The 22,074-nt window shown below is 39.5% G+C and overlaps 1 protein-coding gene and 1 pseudogene across 1 annotated transcript; one reads left to right on the top strand and one right to left on the bottom strand.

Moving 5' to 3' along the window:
• Positions 1 to 544: 544 nt before the first annotated feature.
• Positions 545 to 5,497, bottom strand: si:ch211-106h11.1 (volume-regulated anion channel subunit LRRC8D). Its single transcript, XM_066675106.1, has 5 exons — positions 5,402 to 5,497; positions 4,297 to 5,165; positions 3,851 to 4,101; positions 3,283 to 3,660; positions 545 to 2,841 (listed from the first exon to the last, which is right to left on the bottom strand). Exons 2-5 carry the CDS (start codon positions 5,161 to 5,163, stop codon positions 1,719 to 1,721), a joined length of 2,619 nt encoding a protein of 872 aa, XP_066531203.1. The 5' UTR covers positions 5,164 to 5,165; positions 5,402 to 5,497; the 3' UTR covers positions 545 to 1,718.
• A 13,314-nt stretch (positions 5,498 to 18,811) lies between these two features.
• LOC136700486 (zinc finger protein Gfi-1b-like) overlaps positions 18,812 to 22,074 on the top strand; it is an 8,411-nt pseudogene continuing 5,148 nt past the window's right edge.

Below are 22,074 nucleotides of genomic sequence, written 5' to 3'. Positions count from 1 at the left end.
CCCAATTGGACAAAACTTGCACTCGTAAGTAAATATTAAACCGTGATTGGTTGCTCCAATCTGTCGCTCATTAACGTCCAAACGGAACCTGTTCTCAGTTGGGCGGGCATTTTGTGAAAGCTTTGGGCAGCGGGGACTTTTTGAATTTTGGCCTCTCATAGGTGATACAAGGTGCAATAGAAAAATTCGATATAGTATATATTTTAAAAGTGTGCATTCTATTTTTTTAGAAACACTATGTTTTTTAACACTATGTTTCTGCAGCTGTTGTATGAGAGAACAAACAAATGAATTCATGTTATCACTAACTGCAGCTTTCAACCTATATTTTCTTGCATTTTATTTTGCCACAGGTTCATTTATGAAATTTGTGATTTTTATAAATGCAAAAATGTATTGTATTTATTTAAGAAAGCACATACACGATTCCTATATTTAAACACTTTATTAAAACAAGCAAACTGGTCAAAGGCATCTCTACCTCCCCAGTGCTACATGGAAAAGGACAGTGTTGGGGGGCAAATGTCACATAAATCCATTTTTAATGTCCAATGGGAACCTATATCTGAGTTTTTAAAATATATATCACTGACTAGACACCATGAATCCTATCTTCTAGAAAATAATTTCTAATTTTAGCCATAAATAATTTCAGCCTGATTAAATTCATTTAACTTTTTACTCGTAAGCTGCAGGAATCTGATTTAAAGTATTTTGGTTCTTTATTGACCCAAAAACCCCCAAAACAAAGTATTTTTGTAACTGTGCTTTCACTGAAATATTCACTGTATACAGCTTTCAAACATGTGCACATCTCTCTGGGTCTTCTCTAATCATCATGAAAGCCCTGACTAAGTCTTGTATTAACTTGTAAACAAATGTGTGTTATTACCATTAATTATTTCACTGTATTCTCAGAAAATTGGATATTTGTTTAATCTCTGTAGGAAAATGTAGAATCTCTAATAAAACAGGGTCTGATAAAATGGGTTTGGTCAGGGTCTGACCAAAGCACAGTAGACAGAATCTGCTATTGTAAATATGCAAAGATTGGACAATAGCCTTGAGATGGCTCTCAATCTGCCCTCTTCTAAACATATGAATAGTGACTTAAGTATCTGCTAAAAACTCTAGAATGCTTCTCACAGGTAAAATAGTTTCTGTAGAACTCTTTCACAAAGGGTAGGGCAAAGTAGAGCTCAAAGACCAGATTCACCAAAACAAAGATTGTTAACATTTTGAGTTTTTTTTTTATTCAGTTAACCCTACAAACAAATTATGTCTTTGAAAAGAATACGAAAAGTAAAAAATGTAAAACATATTTAAGAAAATGTTACAATTTTAATTAACTATTTATGTCCTTAGATTCCACAATTAATGTCAGCTTATTAAGTTTTTGAACTTTGAGCTCTCCACTGATTCTGTGCTATTTACACATGCTACAAAAATGTAATCCTAATCACCTATTCTGCTCCAGTTCTGAATCCGATTCACAGGAATTTGCACGGAATATCTATGGCTAGGTCCACTTTCAGACCATACCTACAAACAATGTTTTATTTCTGCCGAAGCTAATTTAGCATGAAAGCCTTCAAAAGGAAACCAGTAATGTCCTGGTAATGTCAATTTAAATGTAGTGTGAAACACAGCCCAGTGGTGTTTTGTACACAGTAACCTCATAAACTCAAACAATCAGAGTGCTGTAGTGAAGGGCTTGATTATATCTGTGACTCGACTGCAGAGAGAAAACTCCACTGGGCTGTGGAGAATGCTGGGAAGCTGTCTGAATCTGGGTGGGAGTTAGCATCAGATGAGGCATATGAAGAGGAACGGGCCTGCTGTAGGAAGTCCATGATGTGGCCTGGCAGAGTGTGGAGCAGCCAGCTTTCGACCAGCAAACCACCACCACGTAGCCCCAAGCAGCATTCTATTTCCACAGGAAGCTCCTCCAAGTTGTTCCCTTGCACATTCAGTTGGGATAGGTGCCTCAAGAAACCCACTCCTGGATGTAGGGAGCCTAGAGAGTTGTTGGCCACATTCAAAGTGCGTAACTCCACACAGTTTGTGAAAAGCACTTTGGGCAAGATCTCAAGCCTGTTCCCACTCAGGTCCAGCTCTTGAAGGAAGGTCAGAGCTCCCACTTCAGCCGGTAGTTCCTCAAGAAGGTTCCCTGCTAATAGGAGGCGCCGGAGACGATGTAGTGTAAAGAGTGCTGGGGGAAGGTTCTGCAGTTGGTTATGTGCCAGGTCTAAGAGCTCCAAAGCACGAAGCACTCCAATGCTGGCAGGAAGGGCCAGCACACAATTATGGGCCAGTCTTAGACAGGATAGGCGTCGCAGGTGCTGCAGTCCAAGAAGTTCTTCCAAGGTCCGCAGACTGTTGTGCTGCAAGTCCAGACTGCGCAATCCAGTTAGTGCCATCAAAGTTGATGGCAGCCTTTCCAGCTGGCATCCCTGCAGCTCCAGCTCAGCAAGCCCTACTAGGCGCCTAAGACCTGTTAGCACCAACAGCCTGGTACCTTCATTGTGAATTTCCAGACGCAACAAACTGCCAGCTATCTCACTTAGCTCTCCTGGGATTCTCTGAACCATCCCCTGAAGGGTGAGGACCCGGAGGTGCCGCAGGTGCTTGAGGCTACACAGAGCCCAACCGCGGCCCACATTGCCCTCGCTAGCCAAGCGCCCTGTCAGGTGAAGTTCCTGGAGGCCACGAAGTGAGTACACCCAGCCTGGAATATCTGTAGCCTGGGTGAAAGTAAGGTGCAGGGACTCTAGGCGTTCCTGAAGGACCACTAGAGCAGTAGGTTCCACTGTGGCTGAACAGTGATACAAGTGCAACTCCCTGTGGAGAAGTGAACACAAAATCATTTTTTGTTTTTACTGTGGCAGGGCTTATGGAATAGAGATTATTATTGTTTTTATAAGTCTTGGGATATCAATAAAGCATTCCTTGAGGCCTATTTATCTATCTGCATCAAACCAACCCAGTAGGTATCAGGTATGTCATTTGCATAGATATAAACCCTATGCTGTACCCAACTCTGTAGGCTGACGTGCACTGCCCCATAAATGTAACTACACATTGCATTGACAGAGACTGCAATAACAGTAACTGATCTGCACTCAGATTAACATGGTTCAGGTTGAAACACGGAGGTTCAGAAACATGAACTCCTCTTCTCCACACTACAGAGCCTGCAGACAGCAGTAAATCTATGGCAAGATATATAGTAAAGATAAAAAATAGTAATTAATTCCGTTTTTATTAGATTTAGTGTATCACCTCAGAGATGTCATGTTGGATATCTGTGCTGTCAGCTTGGCATCCCCAATCAGTTCCAGCTTCAGCACTTCCAACTGGCTTATGGTAAAGAGGGCTGGAGGCAGGCGAGGAACAGCCACAAGCTGTAGCATAGAGCGTCCTTGGTGGTCAGAGGTTATCATGGACCGCAGCCGAGTGGCGCTCCAACGGCGGTCTATGCTTTCCTCCATGAGTCGAGTCTCACTGACAGGGGACAAAAAAACAGACAGCCGCTGAGCCAGAAGGGGGTCGTACTGGTCCGTCATGTGTAATAGGAAGGCCAGGTCATTGCTCAGGTCTGGAGCATCCAGCATGAAGCCCACATCCTGTAAATTCCGAAAGGAGTACTGTCTCAGGGACCTGAAAAAAATTATACATAAATATATCAGAGACAGTTTTTAAGCACATTAAACAACAGCTAAAATGAGCTAAAGAGAAGACAAGCAGATTTCATATTAAAAGATGAATTAAAATATTTTAAAAATGTGACTCAATCAGTGCTTCATTCTCTTCAGTATTTAAAATGATTTGTTTCCTTTCACACTCATACTTGTGGAAGATCCAGAATAGCGTGTAGGTTCCCAGCAAGCCATAAAAGCCCACAAGGGCAATGTAGGCCTGCATCAGCTTGCGGAGGACTGAGGACAGTGAGTGGCTGCACTGGAACACCCGGTATCCAGTCAGAGCATGAGAGTGGGGCTGACATATGTGACTAAATGAGATGGAACTCAGCAGAGGTGCAGTGTAGCTCACAATCACAATGATCTTCAACACCTTAAATAAAGTCTGGGCTGTGTACACCTGAGACAAAACAGACAAAGGGCTTAAGTTCAGTAGCCAACAATATACATGTGGTGGCCATGTGTAAAAGTATGGACAATACTGGTCAAATTGTATGTGCTATTGATTTCCTAAGTGAACAAAGTTAAATTTGAGACCCTTTCACATATAAACTCTAGAGAAACTGTCAGGAGTGTCGTAGTGATGATAGATCACCTTGTAAATAATATCAGAGCTTTCACAGTGTGCTCTGAATCTGCGCACTCTTTCAAACAGAGCCCGAGCTTGTTCCCCATCACTTCGGTCCAGCGTTGGCCCTTGTCTGGAAGCTTCCGGAACAATAGGGGTGTGTTTTGCAGGTTCGGGAAGGGACAGTGTTGACAATGTGGAACAACGAGACAGAGTGGAGGGGCATGGAGAAGGCTGGGGGGCAGTAGTGGACATGCTGCCAGTTCTGACCAGCAGGGGGCTGTCTGTGCCAGAGTCTAAACTGGACTGCCTTGTGATTGACATTGAAGCAGGTGGTATCTGAGGACTTGTTTCCTGCTTTTCTTCCAGGGGCTGACTGAGGATGCTGTCCAGCTTTGCAGTGCGGGAAAGAGCCCTGGATGTCCAAGGTGACTCACAGCACTTGGCAAGGATGGTTAGGAAGTGCTCGATGCGGGCAGAGGTCAGAGGGAAGTGGAACCAGAAGCAGCCACTGGCCAGCAGCAGTAAGGACTGCAGCAAGGTTACGTAAGGCAAGAAGCGGGAAAACCATGGCAGGGCCTCATGGTAACAGACCTGGCTGATGTAGACATACTGCTGGAAGTCCAGGTGGGTTGGACGGCCCTTAGGAGGACGTGATGGATCTGGTGTTGAGAAATCGGAAAGCATTGCGAAGTTCGAGCTGTAGTTGCTGGAGAGGGACTGAATAGGGACACACACCACACCATCACGGGACAGTAACAGAGTGCCGGCCAGGATAGACACCATGAGCATCAGCAACACCAAGTAGTCCATAAAGACTTCCCACCACGGCTTTAGCAGCTTATAACGACCGTGCCGCTCACTAATGGACCACAGCTCGGACAGAGTGAACATGACTTAGAGAGAGAGAGAGAGAGAGAGAGAATCAAAAGAAGAGTAGAGAACATATTTGAAGGGATTTTGTTCCAAAACACAATGTAACAATGTACACCATTTTCAAAATATATATTGCTGAGTGTGTGAAACCTTAATGAAGTATGGACCAAGAGAAATGACTAAAAATGCTCAAGACAGAATCTACAAGGTTTTTGCCACTATAGAGTTACTAGGACAGTACTAGTCGGTTACTTACTGCTGTGATGTAAGCACCGCTCTCAGATCTTCTCTAGAGTTTGACCAGTCATGTATCCTCTGCTGAAATTCCTGAATTCTTGCAGGGACATAGAATTCATGGCTTTGAATTGTTAAAGCTGGTGCAGTCCGGTTCACTCGAGTCTCACTGTCAAACTTCAGCAACTTTGCCTGAGAGAGAAAGCAAGAGAGAGGGAAAAGAGGGGGGTACACAAAGACTGGGGCATGAGTTGCTGGGGCCTTTTAGTGGTTGCCATGGTTAAGGGAACAAAAAAAAAAAAAAAGCCTTGCACAATGCTGTTATTCATGAAGCATGATTTGGTATGCTGATATATATTTAATAAAGGCCTTGGAAATATACATAGATCAGCCATAACTTTATGACCAACTCTTTTTTCTACACACACTATCCGTTCTCTCCGCTCCACTGACCATGAAGGAGCATTTTGTTGTTGTACAATTAGAGTAGGGGGGGGGGTCGTTGTATGTTTAGCTGAACCTATGTGTGCTTTTAGGTCTTTTACACCTTTATTTGCTACACAAAAACATGGGAATTTCTTTTTTACTTCATCCGAGAAGTTCCATTTACGTTTCGGCATAGCTGCTCGAGATGAGGGTTGGGACATGAGCTTTGCCTGAGGTAAACAAGGACTACTGACTGACCAATTAAATGTTTACAGAGAAGGTTACCGACCAATAACGGATAACGGTAGCTCTACAATCAGACCGTCCAATCCGAAGATTTTAGGCTACTTCACCACGCCCCCTTCTCACTCAAGCGAACCAATCGGAGTAGGGGAGGGCGGCACTAGTTTGTGAACGAAACTTCTCGAAGTTCTATGTAAGCTCTAGAAAAACAAAATCCCGGACGTTTGTGAAATTCCGCCCGGACATTTTTTCAAGTCTAAAAAAGAGGACACGTCCGGGTAAAAGAAGACGTCTGGTCACCCTAAATTAGAGTGTAACCCACTTGTTGCTCAGCATACTTTATTTGCCCCTTTTCCACACTATTCAAGACCACCGCAGAGCAGATATGAGTTGAGTGGTGGATCCTCCTCAGTGTGTTAATGTGTGAGGTGCTGGAGTTTTTAAACACAGTGTCCACTCACTTTCCACTGTGTTAGACATACCTACCCGGTTTGTCCACTTTGTAAATGTAAAATCAGAAACAGTAGCTTATAACACGCTGTAAAGTTTGAGCTGGTTGTCCTCTAGCCCTTCATGAGTGGACACAGGACGCTGTAGGCTAGATATTTTGGGACTTTTCTCAGTCCAGCGGTGACACAGGGGTTTTCAAAACTCCAGCAGCGCTGCTGTCTCTGATCCACTCTTATCAGCACAACACACAGTAACATAACCACAAAGTAAACTTTAGCACAACTATGAGAATAATCCACCAAGTCATTCTTACTATATTGTTGTCCTGTGGGGGTCCTGGGCTTTGAAGACTGAAAAGAGGCAAACAAGAGTGCAGAGCAAAAGATGGACTACATTTTGTAATTGTAGAACTGTAGAGAGTGGAGTTGAGAGAAAAGACAGTGAGGAGTTGTATAAAGCAAACAATATTGCCGTAGGGTTGATATTTAAGTATAACTATGTTTTTTATGTCTTTGTGACCGCCATTACGTTCAGTCTTAATGCAGTTCTACATACAAACAGCAGAGTGCACTGACATCCAGTTTATGATAAGCTTCACAACAAACAGTTTGGGGACAGCCGCTCCTCTAAATAGAATGGTATTAATGGGCAGTTTAGGCCCCTTTGCTGCAGCAGCCATCTTTAATCCATTTGGAAGATTTATATAATAGATACTGAAACATTGCTGTGAGGACTTGGTTGCATTCAAACATGAACATTACTTAGGTCAAGTCTCTCCATTCAATTGCAAATGTGTTAGGCTGAGGTCCAGGGTTCAATTTTTTAAGCTCTGTAGGGACTGTACAGATGGGGATGGATCGTTATGATATATTTAAAACTGAGAAAAGTGTATAAATTTATTAATTAAAAGTCACCATATCCACAATATCACTGCTGATGGATCAGAACCTGTATTTTAAATTTGGTACCTTTTTCAGGAGAGGGACACACACAAAAACCCCAAAAATAATTAAAAAAAAACTTATTAAAAAACATTTTAAACAGAAGACATTCAAACAATGCAAGAGAGAGAGAGAGAAAAGTGAAGATATAAGGCTTTGTTCTGACAGGAACAACATGTAGTGATTAATCTTAGGTATGTGTGTGTGTGTGTCTCTGGTGTTTATATAAGCCTCTGAAAAGTTCAAAAGTTCATAGAAATATCAAAGACAGTACAGAAGAAATACTGCGTGTGTGTGTGTGTGTGTGTGTGTGTGTGTGTTTGGGTGTATGTATGTGAGAGAGAAAGAGACAGAGATGTGCTATGTGTTTTTCCACATACAAGCAGAACTGTCAATAACAGTAAGCAGAAAAAGTGTGACATCAACATGTTGAAGCACATTATGTGAGAGACACTGCTGGGAAAACCTACAGTAAATTCAGTTTGCTTATGCTGCACATAATCTGGTCATGGCTATAATATTACACTTTGCCACACTTGAAGTGTATATAAATATTACATTAAATAAAGTGAAACTCATATAGATTCATTACAAACAGAGTGATCTATTTCAAGAGTTTATTTCTTTTCATGTTGATGATTATGGCTTACAGTCAATGAAAACCCAAAAGTCATTATCTCAGAAAATTTAAATAGTCAACACAAAACACCTATAAAGGTTTACTAAGCCCTTAGGGCCCCTGACTCTGGTTCATTAGGCTACACAATCATGGGGAGACTGCTGACTTCACAGATATTCAGAAGGTAGTCATTGACACCCTCCTGCTGTATCCAAGCATATAATGGAAAGTTGAGTTTGAAGGAAATAGTGTGGTAGAAAAAGGTGCACGAGCAACAGGGATAAACACAGCCTTGAAAGATTCTCTAGAAAAGGCCATTAAAAAATTTAGGGGAGATTCACAAGCAGACGTCTACCAGGAAATTTTAGAGCCCACAGAGCCATATTCTAAACCCCACAGAGAAGCTGTGGGGTATTGTCAAAAGCAAGAGACATCAGACTCAACAATACAGCTGAGCTGAAGGCCGCTATAAAAGCAACCTGGGGTTCCATAACACCTCAGCAGTGCCACAGGTTGATCGCCTCCATGCCACGCCGTATTGATGCAATTCATGCAAAAGGAGGCCTGACCAAGGGTGGCACGGTGGTGCAGCAGGTAGTGTCGCAGTCACACAGCTCCAGGGACCTGTGGGTTCAAGTTCCATTCAAGTTACATTTAAAGATGGCAGCAAAAAAAAAAAAAAACATTGCTTAATTTGCACACAAGGACCCAATTGCACACCCTTGTTGAATAGTTCCTAAGCATACATGAGTGGCTCCACGTTGTGGCGGTTGTCAATTAAACAAGAAGAGACGAAGAAGATGATGATGCAGAGGAAGAACAGCAACAGGAAGGTTCAGAGATGAATGAACATGAGAAGTGTCTGTCCAAGCATCTCCTCATTTGAGAGGTTTACCTATGCTCAAAAGCAACATCTATGATTGTGGGGAGCTACAGTTCTCTTTGGTTTGTTTATGTTCAGAAGCTCTGCATCTTTTAAGGTGGAACAGTGTGCTTGAGGAAAGCAATGACTTCGTCTCTAAGTTTTTAAACACTGTTTGAATTACCACAGAAACTCATTTGTAACGCAGATTGTTAAGTTTTGTAGCACTTTCTCTTTTTCTCACTTTTCTACAGAGGAAGCCTAGCCTGTCTGACCACGCCCCTTTGTTTTTTACTTGTCTAACAGTATATAACTTTATCCCTCTTCTGCTCTCCACTTACATTTTTATCCATTCTCACTCACCCTTAGATACTTTGTAAGTTGTAAAAATCCTAACTGAAGTAACACATAACTGAACTTGTATGCCCTTTTGTTTGAATTAATATAATGCAGCATTTCACTTTCAGCCTGGTGTCGCTTTCTGAACACTAGTTAAACCAATCCTAGTGGTACAGATAATTTAAACTTTCTAGAAGTCATTTTTGGATTCACAGTCTTAACCCTTCAAGGTATTGAGTATGTGACTAGAGACAGGAGTTGTGAGATGGTCTGGGGATGGGGCATTGGAAAATGTCCCTTATTTTCAAATCCCAATGTTGACAGGTATAGAGAGTGATTGACTTACAAGGCAATTCTGTGAGGTGGTTTTTCACTTATTAATAAAAAGAAAGAAAGAAAGAAAAAGAAAAACAGGAACCTGGTGAATATTAGCAGTTCCTTTTCTGGTCAGATGAACCTAAGATTATTGCATTTGGATCAGATTACTTGCAACATGTTTGGCGTAGACCTGGCCAAGGCTACCACAGTTCTAGCGCAGTGATAGGAGTGAGAGGAGGGGGTTCTACAGATGAGTTCAACAGGTGTAGAGATAATTATGCTTAAAAAAGTAATGATTGTGTGTTCACCAAAATACAGAAAACAAAGGTTATTCTCACTCCTAAGACTCTTGGCAAGAAAGGAATCACAATGATCAATAACAAAGTGCTGAAACTACACAATCACCTGAAAAAATCACATTCCAGACACTTTAAATTGGAAAGTAATGGAATGTGTATACATTTAATTAAGAAAGAATGTGTTACAGTTAATTGTTGAGGTTTCTGCATTATCTGTTCATTATATTCTAGCGGTGCCGGACTCTTGGCAAGACTGGGAGCTCATGGGTAATCTCCCAGCATGCACTGTGGTGTCGCCTGGTTTAATGTTTTGGGATTCTTGTTTTTGTTATGTGCGTGGGGTATTGTATTATTGTTGGTTATATTGTTTATGTGTTTGGCTTTGTGTGTAGCCAGATGTGTTGTGGTTTGGCAGCTCACCCATCAGAATGTTGTCTTTTGGTGTGTGTTGTGCCTGAATTACGCTACACAGCAAGCCCAAATCCTGCCTTGTTTTATTTTGTAAACTTCCCCATGAGGCTTTTAATTTGACAGGTTGTGCTTCAAAGTTTAGATTAATTGGTAGGTTATAAATATTTTGGTACATTTCCATAAAGTGAATAAAAGGGCAAATGCATGAAGTTTTCAGGGGGCCAGTTTTCGCTGGTGGTCCATGTCATTTATTGGTTTTTGCAACATCACCCACCTTCAGGTTAACATAGACCTTGCCAATGTGTCTGTTTCTGTAAAGTGCAAATCAAAATATCCTGGCAGAATCAATGAAGGTTTGAGATATGTCACACTTACCGCTGATCACTAACAATATCTGCTTGCAAGCACTGCTGTGTTCATGCTTGTGTGCAGGCCTTTGTGTGTGCATATGCAAATGTGTTTGTATCTGATCTTATGCGTGGGCAACAAAAAGCTCTTTGCTGTCCTACTCAGGACCTGTGGTTTTCACACCTTAACACAATCTCACCCATTAACTCAGAGGTGGGCCGTGCAGGGTGGAGTGTGTGTGAGAGAAAGCCCTCACACACTCGCCTCATCCAAAAATACCACATATTCACAGATATGCAGGACTGCTGCAGATGCACACTCAGAGACCAGAGGCCAGATTTGTATATCTGCTCCATCATACCCATGTATCTTCTAGATCATAACACAGGGTGGAGTTCAGTGGTCTCAGAGTTTTTTATATTAAAGGTCATGTAATGCGTGTAAGTAATAATAACATCAAGAAGCAGCTTGGGAAAGGAAGTCCTTCACAGGGCAGGGCAAGCCTGCAAGACCACAAAAGGCACTGTAAGCCAAGCTTTCTAAAAGAACTTCATCTCCAAAATAAGTGCACATCTTCCAAACTTACTTTTGGCCTAAGTTTAAAAACTCAGTGTGAAATTTTGACTTTGCACTACATTATTTTAAACCACAACTAAATACATTAAAAGCAGTAGTATAATAAGTTAACAAGGTTTGAAACCGTACAAAAACTGCCAATGATCAAGAAAAGCTTGAACTCCAACTGATATCAAATTATTATTTGACATTTAAAGGATTACTCCAGTCAAAATAAATATATGCTTTTTGACATTTGCTATAGCTGATACAAACATGCTACATGCTAACCCTTTGGGCCATGAGAACTCACTGGGGGGATTTTCTGATTTAAAGACTTGGAACATCCCCTTATGACAGTGCATCTCAAAGGTAGGAGGAAGGAGGAATTTACTTAGGAGTGGGTTTATGTGGTGACCTACATTAAAGTTATAGCCTTTAATGCAGATTTACATTTGTATAATGCAAATCGACTAGTGTAGTGTGAGAACAATTGTAGATGAAAGCACACAGTGTCATGGACCTAATGTCCGTAAGATACAACATCAAATGATTTGAAAATGTCCTGAGAGGGAGTGTTGGATGAGTCTGCATGGAACACGTCCTTTCAATCTTTTGATGGTAAAAACATATGAATAACACGTCATTTTTGGTATTAATGAAACTCATGTATTCCTGATGGTAATAAATCAGTAGTCAGAGACATGTACATAAAAACAGTCATAATATGACTACAAACTAATGTTGGTTAGCTGCATTTATTCACTATTAGGAGAGGTTTTTCAGTCCTTTAGCAAAAATCATGTCTTAGAAATGCTAAAAAAATGCTATGTAACACATTAAATAATTGTTTTACAAAAACATTAGATTAGTGCTCAGTGTTGAACAACTCTTTTATATAAAGCACCATAAATGCTGTGAAGGAAAAGGATTATTTTAGCACAGGAACACCTTTTTTCACACCCAGGCCCGCACTTTGTGTTAACCAGCTAGCTAGCTGCAGTAAAAATATTTTTTTAACCTTGCATGATTTTTAGTGTCCACACGTTCAGTCTCTCAGAAAAACAGATATTTAATGCCAAATGCTTTCCTATGCCAAGGCTAATCTAATTCAAACGTAGTACAATTCAGGTCATCATCCATGTTTTGTTAGTTAAATTATTTAATTATTAGAGTACTTATTAGTACTCCACAAGAAGTCACTTCAGAATTATAGCCACTTTTGTCACATTTTATTACACATATAGCTTTTTCAGTGGTGTTGACTTACACTTTCTTTGTATTTCGAAAAAAAACGTTTGGTGGACTCACATTTGGTGTCTCACATTTTAGCCTTTTAGCTTTAATTCATCTGTTTGTTGGCCTCCTTGCTCTAAAATGCTTTTTAATTTAAAATTACAATAGTTTCATTGGTCATTATCACCAAACAGTTCAATCCACTCCCCAAAAAGGCTAGGTTTTTGTTCTGGTGACCCAACTTTTTATGCTTGTCTTTGTGTATGCTTGTATTCTTGCTTAGCAGCCTTTCAGATTATTTGTGTATAGACGCTTTGGTAGCAGTGCTTCCACCAGTTCATTTCGCTTCAGCAGTTTCTTTGTGTTTGTTGTTGTCTTTCACTCAAAATTATTCAGCCCTGTGCTTCATTGTCTTTAGGTGTCTCTAAAGATAACAGTTCTGTGGCTAGCAAATTAGCTAATTAGTTAAATTAGCAAGGCTAAATGAAAGGAAGCATTTGCCCATGCGATCAAGTGTGATTATGAGTTTTTAAGAATAAGTGTTTTTTAAAAACATTAAACTATGTAAAATATGATTTCTTTTAGTTCACTTGAAAATACAAACAGTCTTAGATTTGCTAGCAGATATTTGCCAACTGCTTTCACTTTTGTTCTGACAGCATGGCAATATACTTCACCTCCAGTGCACTTAGGAGAATCAAGGTACTTTAACATTGAAATGAGATTCTTGAATAAGAGAGGTAATGCACTGTTTGTTATTGTATATATATTTTAAAATATGTTATGTGATTTATGGAGTTGACTACCTCAGGATAAAGATAAACATCCTTCATGAACAAGGTGACATGTGTAACCCCACCTATTTATTGCAAAATTACTTATTTGTCCTAAATTTCTTATTAGAAAACAACCAATAAAGCACAGTCAGACTTTGTAGGTCTGAATATGAGTTGGTGACATCATAGCATGACGTCTGTTTACAAAACCGGCCATTTAAATGTCTTGAGTACAAGCGATTACCAGTGTTCACACACCTCCAGCCTCCTACTCGCTTCTCAAGAGGAGTGAACCAGAGGAAGATGGCAGACAATGTTAAGCGCATGATGATAGAAAATGAAACAAAATGTAAGCAGGCCCTTACAACCCCCTAGTTAAGAACACAATCTCCAGCAAGCCACAGAAAGTGCATCCTCGGGACTATCACACACTATGACTATGAGATTTCTTTATAATGAACCTGGGATTTTTTTCTAGTAACAGTCTTAGTTTATTATATTTGTCTGATATTTTTCCACACTAAAAATAATTTCCGTACACTCAGAAAAAAAAAGGTATGGTGGAGGTACATTATTGGTCACTAAACATACACACAGTTTAACTGTGCCTTTTTTATTGATACAGCAGGAGCGGTGAAACTTTGTAACATTTCATCATAGGACTGTTATAGGGCATGTAAGGAATATAACTAACCTTGTGAAGCTGCTTTGTGACGACGTCAGCTGTAAAAGGCGCTATATAAATAAATTTGATTTGATTTGATAGTATAGGAATACAATATTTCACACCAACACATTAGTTTACTTAATTTAGAAAGTAACAGTGTTGATAAACACCATAAAACCACAAGATGAAACCACTAAAACGTCTAGATTATCATTTCCCAATGGCGTATGTCAATGGGTGGTGTATATAAAGCAAGTCTGAGGATCAGAGAAACTTTGACAAAGGCTAAATTGATGGGCATATTTTAGTTTGAGCATCTCCAAAATGGCAGATCTTGTGGGGTGTACCTGGGAGTGGTTAGTGTGGTACAAGGAAAGAGAACCTAGATACAGGTGCAGGTGTACCCGAAGCTCACTGATTTGCGAGAGAAGTGAAGGTTAACCTGTCTGGTCCAATCCCACAGAAGACGGGCTGTAGCACATATTGCGTTGCACGGTGTGTTCGAATGAGTGTGTTCGAGTCCGCTTTAAGTTTTTCAGCAACTTAGACACATCAAGGAGTCTTGAGACCCCCTCACAAACATGTCAGTTCACCGGCTATCCTTCCTTGGACCATTGTGCTAGGTAGCCTCTGGATTTAATCTTGTTGTTTGAGTGTAAATTACCCACAACTGAATTAAATAAATTGCTGGTGTCACATCGATCGAGAGAATTTTCCTCTGTGAATTGAAAAACATTTCTAGTTCTATTTCTAGTTCTAGAGAATGTGTGAAAAGTGGGCGGGTGCTATGTTGTGGGCTGTAAGAAAGTGACACTATGCATGCTGCTCTTCCCCTCATTCGCTCAGGCAAAACCACAGCCTCTCCCAGCAACTCCACCATTACAAACATGGTTAAAAGTGTAATGATTACTTCTGAGAACAGATTATCACAGATCGGATACTGAGAGAATAGAACAGAACACACACATAAACATACACACATACTTCTACTAATTGCATGGTCAGGATGACTCGATCCAACCAGAAACTCATTTTAAATAATATTTCTACTGAAGGATGTGTTTGAGTAATCTACCTTTCACTCAGATTCTCACTGTGTGAACGTATAGTAGCTATATAATATACCAAAGCAATACCTTCAAATTTCTGAGGTGCTTTTTATAGTAAAATAGAATAGTAAATGGATACATTTTCTAGAAATTAATTAAATTTTTCTAGACTTTTTTTACATTATATCTCAAGATCAATGTAAGTATTCTTTTCTCTTGTGGGCTGTTTCTCTGGTCTTAATATACAAATACCTATTCCACATATAGTTTTTTGTTATTTGCACAAGAATGAAACTCAGCTGAAAGGAAAGATAGAGCACAAAGGTTATTATTATTTTTTTTTTTGGGGGGGGGGGGGTATGGAACATTTAAATACTTCTTGCACTCACAGCCCCTTTCTTCTCCAACCCCAAACTCCCCTCCTCCGACATTCAGGTTCTTAGAAAGCGGTGTTCATGGCAGGCAAGGAAACGAAGAGATAAAGGGATGGAGAGAAGCCCACCAACCCCCCCTGTGCCCCCCACCCCCCAATGTACCCCAAAACACTTCAGCTCCTCTCCGCCACCAAAGCCACAGCAGCGTCTACGCCAGCTGCACCTCCATCGCTTCACCTCTCTGGAGCCCCCAGAGCAAGCAGGCAGCCCCCCACCGCAAGTACCACACACATACCACCTGAGAGTGTGAAAGAACCAGAGAGAGAGAGAGAGTTGGAGAGACAGAGACACACACACACACACACACACACACACAAACCTGATTGTAATATTACAACATTGGGGAAAAAATGGAGCTGAAGAATAGAAATACATTTTGTTTTTATTTTTATTCATATTCAAACTTTTAATCTCAAAGGGGACATTTTATATTCAAAATATATATATTTTTTGGGGTGTATAAGCACATTCATACAGGGTTCTAGAGCACATCAAACCACAAACTGTGAAATTCAACAGCGCAGGTACTTTTTGGGGTCTGAAAACATTGGATAAATATGTCATTCAGATGGTGTTCTCTATTTTACATAGAGTGCCGTTACATCACAATTACCTTGCACCATTGTCTGTGCATGACCAATCACAGCACTGAAACTGTCTTTATGTGAGAGTGTCAGTATGAGATTTAATGGAACAAAACTAACACAACAAGCGTGGACAAATATATGTACCCATTAAACATGGCTTAAATGTAGACAAAGAAATAGGGAACCAAGCAAAAAAGGACTTATTTTCTTTTTCTTTTCCCTCACTCCTGAGCTCTTGTGCTGAACTGAGCTGTGACTTATTCTCATTTAATAGAACAGGTGTTTTTAATGACCATTCTGAACAGGGCTGTTTAGACAGGGGGGAGAACCCTGCTGTGTTGTTTGATTCTTGTGGTATTTTGACCAAAGCATATCATGGATATTTAATCAGGACCTCAGAACTGTTAACTTGTCTACAAAGGCCACACTATATTTATTGGCCCTGAATCCTGGACTATCAAGGGTTGGCTGTTGTGTTGTAATGAATAAAATCACTGCATTCCACACGGTGGATTTGGATTCAGATTGGGCAGGATCACCACACAACATAAATAAATGTTCTTGGACAATGCAAAACAGCCGCTGTTATATGACTAAAAGTGGTAAGTTGCTCTGGATATGAGCATCTTCTAAATACTCTAAATGTCAATGCTAACCCACAGCATTCTGGTTGCTGGCTCACCTCTTCTACAACAACAGGTCATCGGCCACCCCCTTGTTGTTCATTCAGAAACTTGTGAGCTTAAGTTGATAGTTTACAAAGATTCACAGCAAAGTTTTATTATTAATTTCAAACATTTTAAGAATATGTAATTGCTTGGACACATTTTTGGTGCAAGGATCTAGAGCAGTGGCACAAATCACTAGTCCTGGTGGATCGCTACAGCTAATTACACACCCAATGCTAAGCTAAAACTGAATAGCAGCCAAGAACCCTTTAACATGCCTCAACATGTCCACACAATATTGACAATTTTAATCTGCATTATGACCAATGAACATATTTGTTTATAAAAAGTTTAGTATCTATCAAATATCTATTAAAGCAACACTATGTAGTATTTATTCCAGGTTTAGCACGGCAGAAACTGCACTACGCTGCACTTTTAGAAGATCGCAGAAAACCACTGTACATTGCAGGTACATTGCTGGCAACTCTAGGGGGAGTTGAAGAGAAACATCATGGCCCAAAGTGCTATGACTCAAATACTGCATCATCCCTCAATAGAAATCACCATAAAAACCAAGACGAGAAAATCTCACGGCTGTCTGGTGTGGGGCTGAACACTTTTTTTCGCCACACTGTGGTCTCAATCAGCTCAGTTTAATCACTCGCAAAGCTGCACGGGTTCTGCACAGCACACTCTGCTAACTTCTTAGCACATAGTGTTGCCTCTCAGGAGCATTGGCATTATGTAGACCCCCTCCCCCCCACCCCAGAAAAAAAAATACAACTCTAACACAACCCTAACACAGTAAAATTTAACGCTTGCTAAGCATCAGCTAATTTCTTGTAAATAACCCTTTGACTTCACAGTTGTATCACTTCTTTTGACCAGATTACCACAAAGAGCTTAACTTCCCAAAATTGCCACAGCTTTCGAATAAGCCTAAGGAATTTGTAGAGCAAGTGTAGGCGTAAAACAGTGTGAACTTATTTAAAGACATGAAATTAAAACTGACATTTTCTTTATTTTTCAGTTCATATTCCTTGTCATATTAAATTACATTTATATTTATTTGAAATTCTCAAGTGCCTACCTACACATAACCTGTGAAACAAGACAACCCAGATGTCTAAGCAGCAAACTTTTTCATTTTGCACATCTTATTACCTAATACATATAATCATCAGAATTGTAACACCCCTTCATCTGACTTTCTCCAATCACAGCACCAGACCCACATTTATGTAGGAGAGTAATGTTGGTTGAAACTGCATAAAACACACCTGACAAGAGCCAAGCAAAATGGCAAACACAACAAAAAGCTGTGCCTCAATTTTTGCCGTTGCTCCCTCGGGGTTGTGGTGAGCTGTGTGAGGCTTGTTATATTGTAAAGCACCATGTGTTGGATCCAGACATTCTAAGCAGGTCTGTAGAGTCTGGGTGACAGTGGATTTGTGTTCATTTGTGGAAAAGGTGATAATATGACACATTTAAGTTCATCATGTCGTATCAGTCATTGTGCACCAGGGAGCAGGGAAAAAGTATTAACCAGTGGGATCATGTTGCAGATCACCTTCTGATACTTTTACAGGTTGCTGATACTTTAATCCACTTGGGAATATGACAGTAAATAAAATATCTAAATTATTTCGCACTGAATGTATAGTTAATAAATGCAGGGGTTTTGTATGGTGACTATAGTCTGTATATAACTGAGGAAGTAGCTCAGTTTGGGATTATGTAGAGAGGGTGTGTATTGCACTTGGTATTGCTCTGGAAGGCTAGCTGCAGTTGAAAATTCTTCATTTTACTGTAATCAAGAAGCTCCCTAATAAGCAGCTTTCTCTGGTATCGTTTGACATTTTACACTAGAAAATATATATAAATGTATGTATTCCATTTGTTGGCCATTAAGTTCATGTTAATAAAATGATGTAGAAAATAACACAGAAGTAGAAAATTACACAGAAGCCCCAACAAACTAAAGGTCAGAAGTTAAACTCTTTAATCAGTTAAACATTTAAGAGCAAGCTCTCTTGCTTGAAGTTTCTTAAGGTCTCTCTCTCTCTCTCTCTCTCTCTCTCTCTCTCTCTCTCTCTCTCTCTCTCTCTCTCTCTCTGCGATTAGAGCTTTGTTTCAAAACCAAATCACATCTCATTGCTGTGATGAGAGAATACAAATTCAGAGAAAACACACAGTAACATACCCCACACAATCACACACACACACACACACACGCAAACATACAGACATGCAAACAATCTCACACACACTCACACTCTCACTCTCACTCATCAGAAACACATTAACTTCATTTCCTTCTGATGACTTTAGAGGTAAGTCCAACAGACCATTAAAAAACATAGATTTAAAAAAAAAACTACAAAGAAAACAAAGACATTTTCATATACGTTTGTTTCTTTATACGAGATTTGTTGTTTTGATTTTGTTGTAATGTCAATCAATATTTGTTTTCCATAAGTCATCGTAATTTTGTAATTTTTTTTAATTGTTTTTAATTATCCTTAGATTTTTTTGTGTTTTGTGATATTTTTGTTACCAATTTCAACCTTCACTTTGATGGAAATTGGTGTCTGCATGAGATTGTGAATCATTTCTAAAGTTTAGAAGAAAAAAAAATATTTAAAATGTTTAAAGTGTTAACAGTGTGAATAGTAACTAAAACATTTCAAAAAAGGCTTGTGTAATTTGGGCAGAATTTTTCAGTCAGGAATATCATTTAGTTTTAGGTGTAACGAATTTTAAGAGCAATCAAAATATATGTAAAATGATAATAACATTACATATTCAAAATATATGGCTATGAATTTGACTTAGCGATAAGCCAATGAACATGAAGATAACAATGTCAATTGTCAATTTTTACACTGAAAAGAATGTAGAATCATTATAACATTTCTGTGTTGATTGAATGGCACTGATGATGGATGACAGACTGAGTGTGAGATGTTCCTCCTGCAGCTGTCTGTGCTGAGATGTTTTGGGGTAAAAAAGCTAAACCTCAGGCTTTGGGGTCTTTAACTGAATCACACAGGTGTTCTGCAGTCTCCTCTCAACTGCTGAAAGAGTAAGAAACATCAGAGCAGGGAATGGAAGTTTGTTTTAGATTAGCATTTCATTTTTAATTATTAAAACTTTCCCCAGACCTAGACAAAGATTTTCAATATCATAATGACACATCGCATAATGACACAAATATGGAAAAAAATCTCATTTCACAGATTTTACATTCATTTTATTTTTTATTTTTTTACGCCATTTCAATAGAAGTATCCTTTAAATATTTGTTTAAAAATTTCAGTGGCAAATAGAAAAATAGAAATGGGCAAATTAATTATTTGATAAAATCTTTTCTTTTTTTTTTTGGGAAATGTACAGTTTAGGAGGTTTGAGGTTTTGTTCAATTAGCAGTGATACTCTATGTGACAATACAATTTTGGCCTAATATAAGAAATGTCCTCAAAATAAGTTATATTTTGGTTTGGAATATGTTTAATTTTAAAAAGCTAAAAACGCAGAGGTTACCCAGTAAACATTTAACCGTTGATTCAACGTTGAAATAATGTAATGACTGCCGTCTAATCAACGTTCTCTTAAGGTTGAAAATGAAAGTTGAAAAGACGTCCAAACACAGACATTGAAAAGACGACTATTAGACGTATTTTGGGCGTCCATTGACGTTATTAATTGGTCCCGAAATAAATTACTTGTATAAAATGCGTTTTGGACGTCCACTGACGTTATTGATTGGTCACCACTTAACTAACTTATTAAGATGGATTTTGGACGTCCATTGACGTTTAAAATATGTCCTTGACGGACAGACTACTTTTAGACCTATTTTGAACGTCCAGGGACGCTCCTTGTTTACTGGGTATATTGTCTTTCTCTCTATTGTTCTTACACACACACACACACACACACACACACACACACACACACACACACACAGAGCCTTCTTCTTGTCCGGATTTGTCAACGGTCTTAATATGATGTTCAGCATTTACGTATGAGGAAATTATTTATATTCATTCCAGTTGGAACAGTTCATTCATCAGTTTTTCAGTGTAAAGGGCAGTTGGTGCTTTCAAATTTTATCAAAGACAAAATAAGGCAAAAAACAGACAAAACAAGACAGAACAAAACAAAAAATACCAAAGAGCTGTGAAGTACAAAGTACAAAAAACAGAAAATAAAAATGCTCACACTTGAGCGTGCCCCCCCCCAAACACACGCACACACCACAGACACCTGGTGAGCTAATCAAGTTCTGAGAAGAAAGCTGGAGAGATGATTCAGGTCTAAATATATTTACAGACATAGGCCTATGTTTTTGTTAATTGTTAATTTGGGAGACTACAGAGAATCTGCACAATTCAATGCATGACTCTTGTTAATTTGCTAATTTATCATATTGGGAAAACAGTAAATAAAAGGTGGTTTGTGCAAATTTATGTTCTCATGTTGACGATGTGTTTGGCAATTTTCACGTAGACAATCCACCAAATATTCCGTTTGACCAGGCATCTTCAAACTATAAATGTAAGACTATGAATCTATTTTCCAGCTGTGGAAATCTAAGGCTTTTCTTCGTTCGTTGTGATTTAGGCTGATGATTAAAACCTTCTTGCTGAGAAATGCCACGCTCCTTTTTAGTGAAGAGCAAGAAGGCGGGATCTTATTCATCACGCGCCACCCATGTCTCCACCCAGAGTCCTAATGGACACCTTGAAGTCTTACAGAAACCCAATCGTACCACCCCACTTGAAGATCATGACCTCCATTCTACAACCGCAACAGCTACCACAACAATGGGATACTCCACAGTTCAGTGGGTTGCCACAACAAACAGCCTTGACTCCGCCTCACAGGTGGAGAATTGGACATCCTGGACAACAGGTAGATATAACAGGATCTTTGAATGCATAGCACGTACATATTAATGGTATTTGTCATAAGAAAGACTAACCGTGTTCATCATGCTACAGATGTAGGCTAATTTAGCATTGGGAGTCTTGCCATGTGTTTCTTCTTGCTTGTGTTCCTCCAGAGCAGTTAACTAGGGAGAATGACTCTGTGTCCATGTGGTCACCTCCTCTCCTGCGGTCAGTAGGTACCCTGAGGGACAGAGAACAGGAGTTAGAGAGACTGGTGCATGCTCTACTGAGTCACAGACTGCAGCTCAACATCAAAACCCCTTTATGTGAATGTCCATTGTGTGAAAAGGTGGGTCAGAGTTTTCTGAACTCTTCAGCACTGAACGTTTCCTACTGGGACATTTTACTCTTTAGAAGCCATTAGAATACTTTTCATTCTCCTCGGAAGAGTTTATAAATCTTTACAAATGCTTCAAAATCCTTTCAGAATTGACACCAGAGTCTTTCAGAACACTTCAGCTGTTACAAAACTTTCCAACCACAGAAATCTTTAGGTTTCAGAATGTTTC

This window comes from Hoplias malabaricus, chromosome 6 (assembly GCF_029633855.1).
Source record: "Hoplias malabaricus isolate fHopMal1 chromosome 6, fHopMal1.hap1, whole genome shotgun sequence".
In the NCBI taxonomy this organism is placed as follows: Eukaryota; Metazoa; Chordata; class Actinopteri; order Characiformes; family Erythrinidae; genus Hoplias; species Hoplias malabaricus.
The sequence above is the reverse complement of the archived record's forward strand: the minus strand, read 5'-3'. Positions and strand labels throughout refer to the sequence as shown.

Coding starts and splice junctions, on each gene's coding strand:
- si:ch211-106h11.1 (XM_066675106.1), bottom strand. CDS start 5,163: ATGTTCACTCTGTCCGAGCTGTGGTCCATTAGTGAGCGGCACGGTCGT. Junction 4,102..4,296: donor GCTCTGATATTATTTACAAG/GTGATCTATCAT, acceptor GTTTTGTCTCAG/GTGTACACAGCCCAGACTTT. Junction 3,661..3,850: donor CTATTCTGGATCTTCCACAA/GTATGAGTGTGA, acceptor AATTTTTTTCAG/GTCCCTGAGACAGTACTCCT.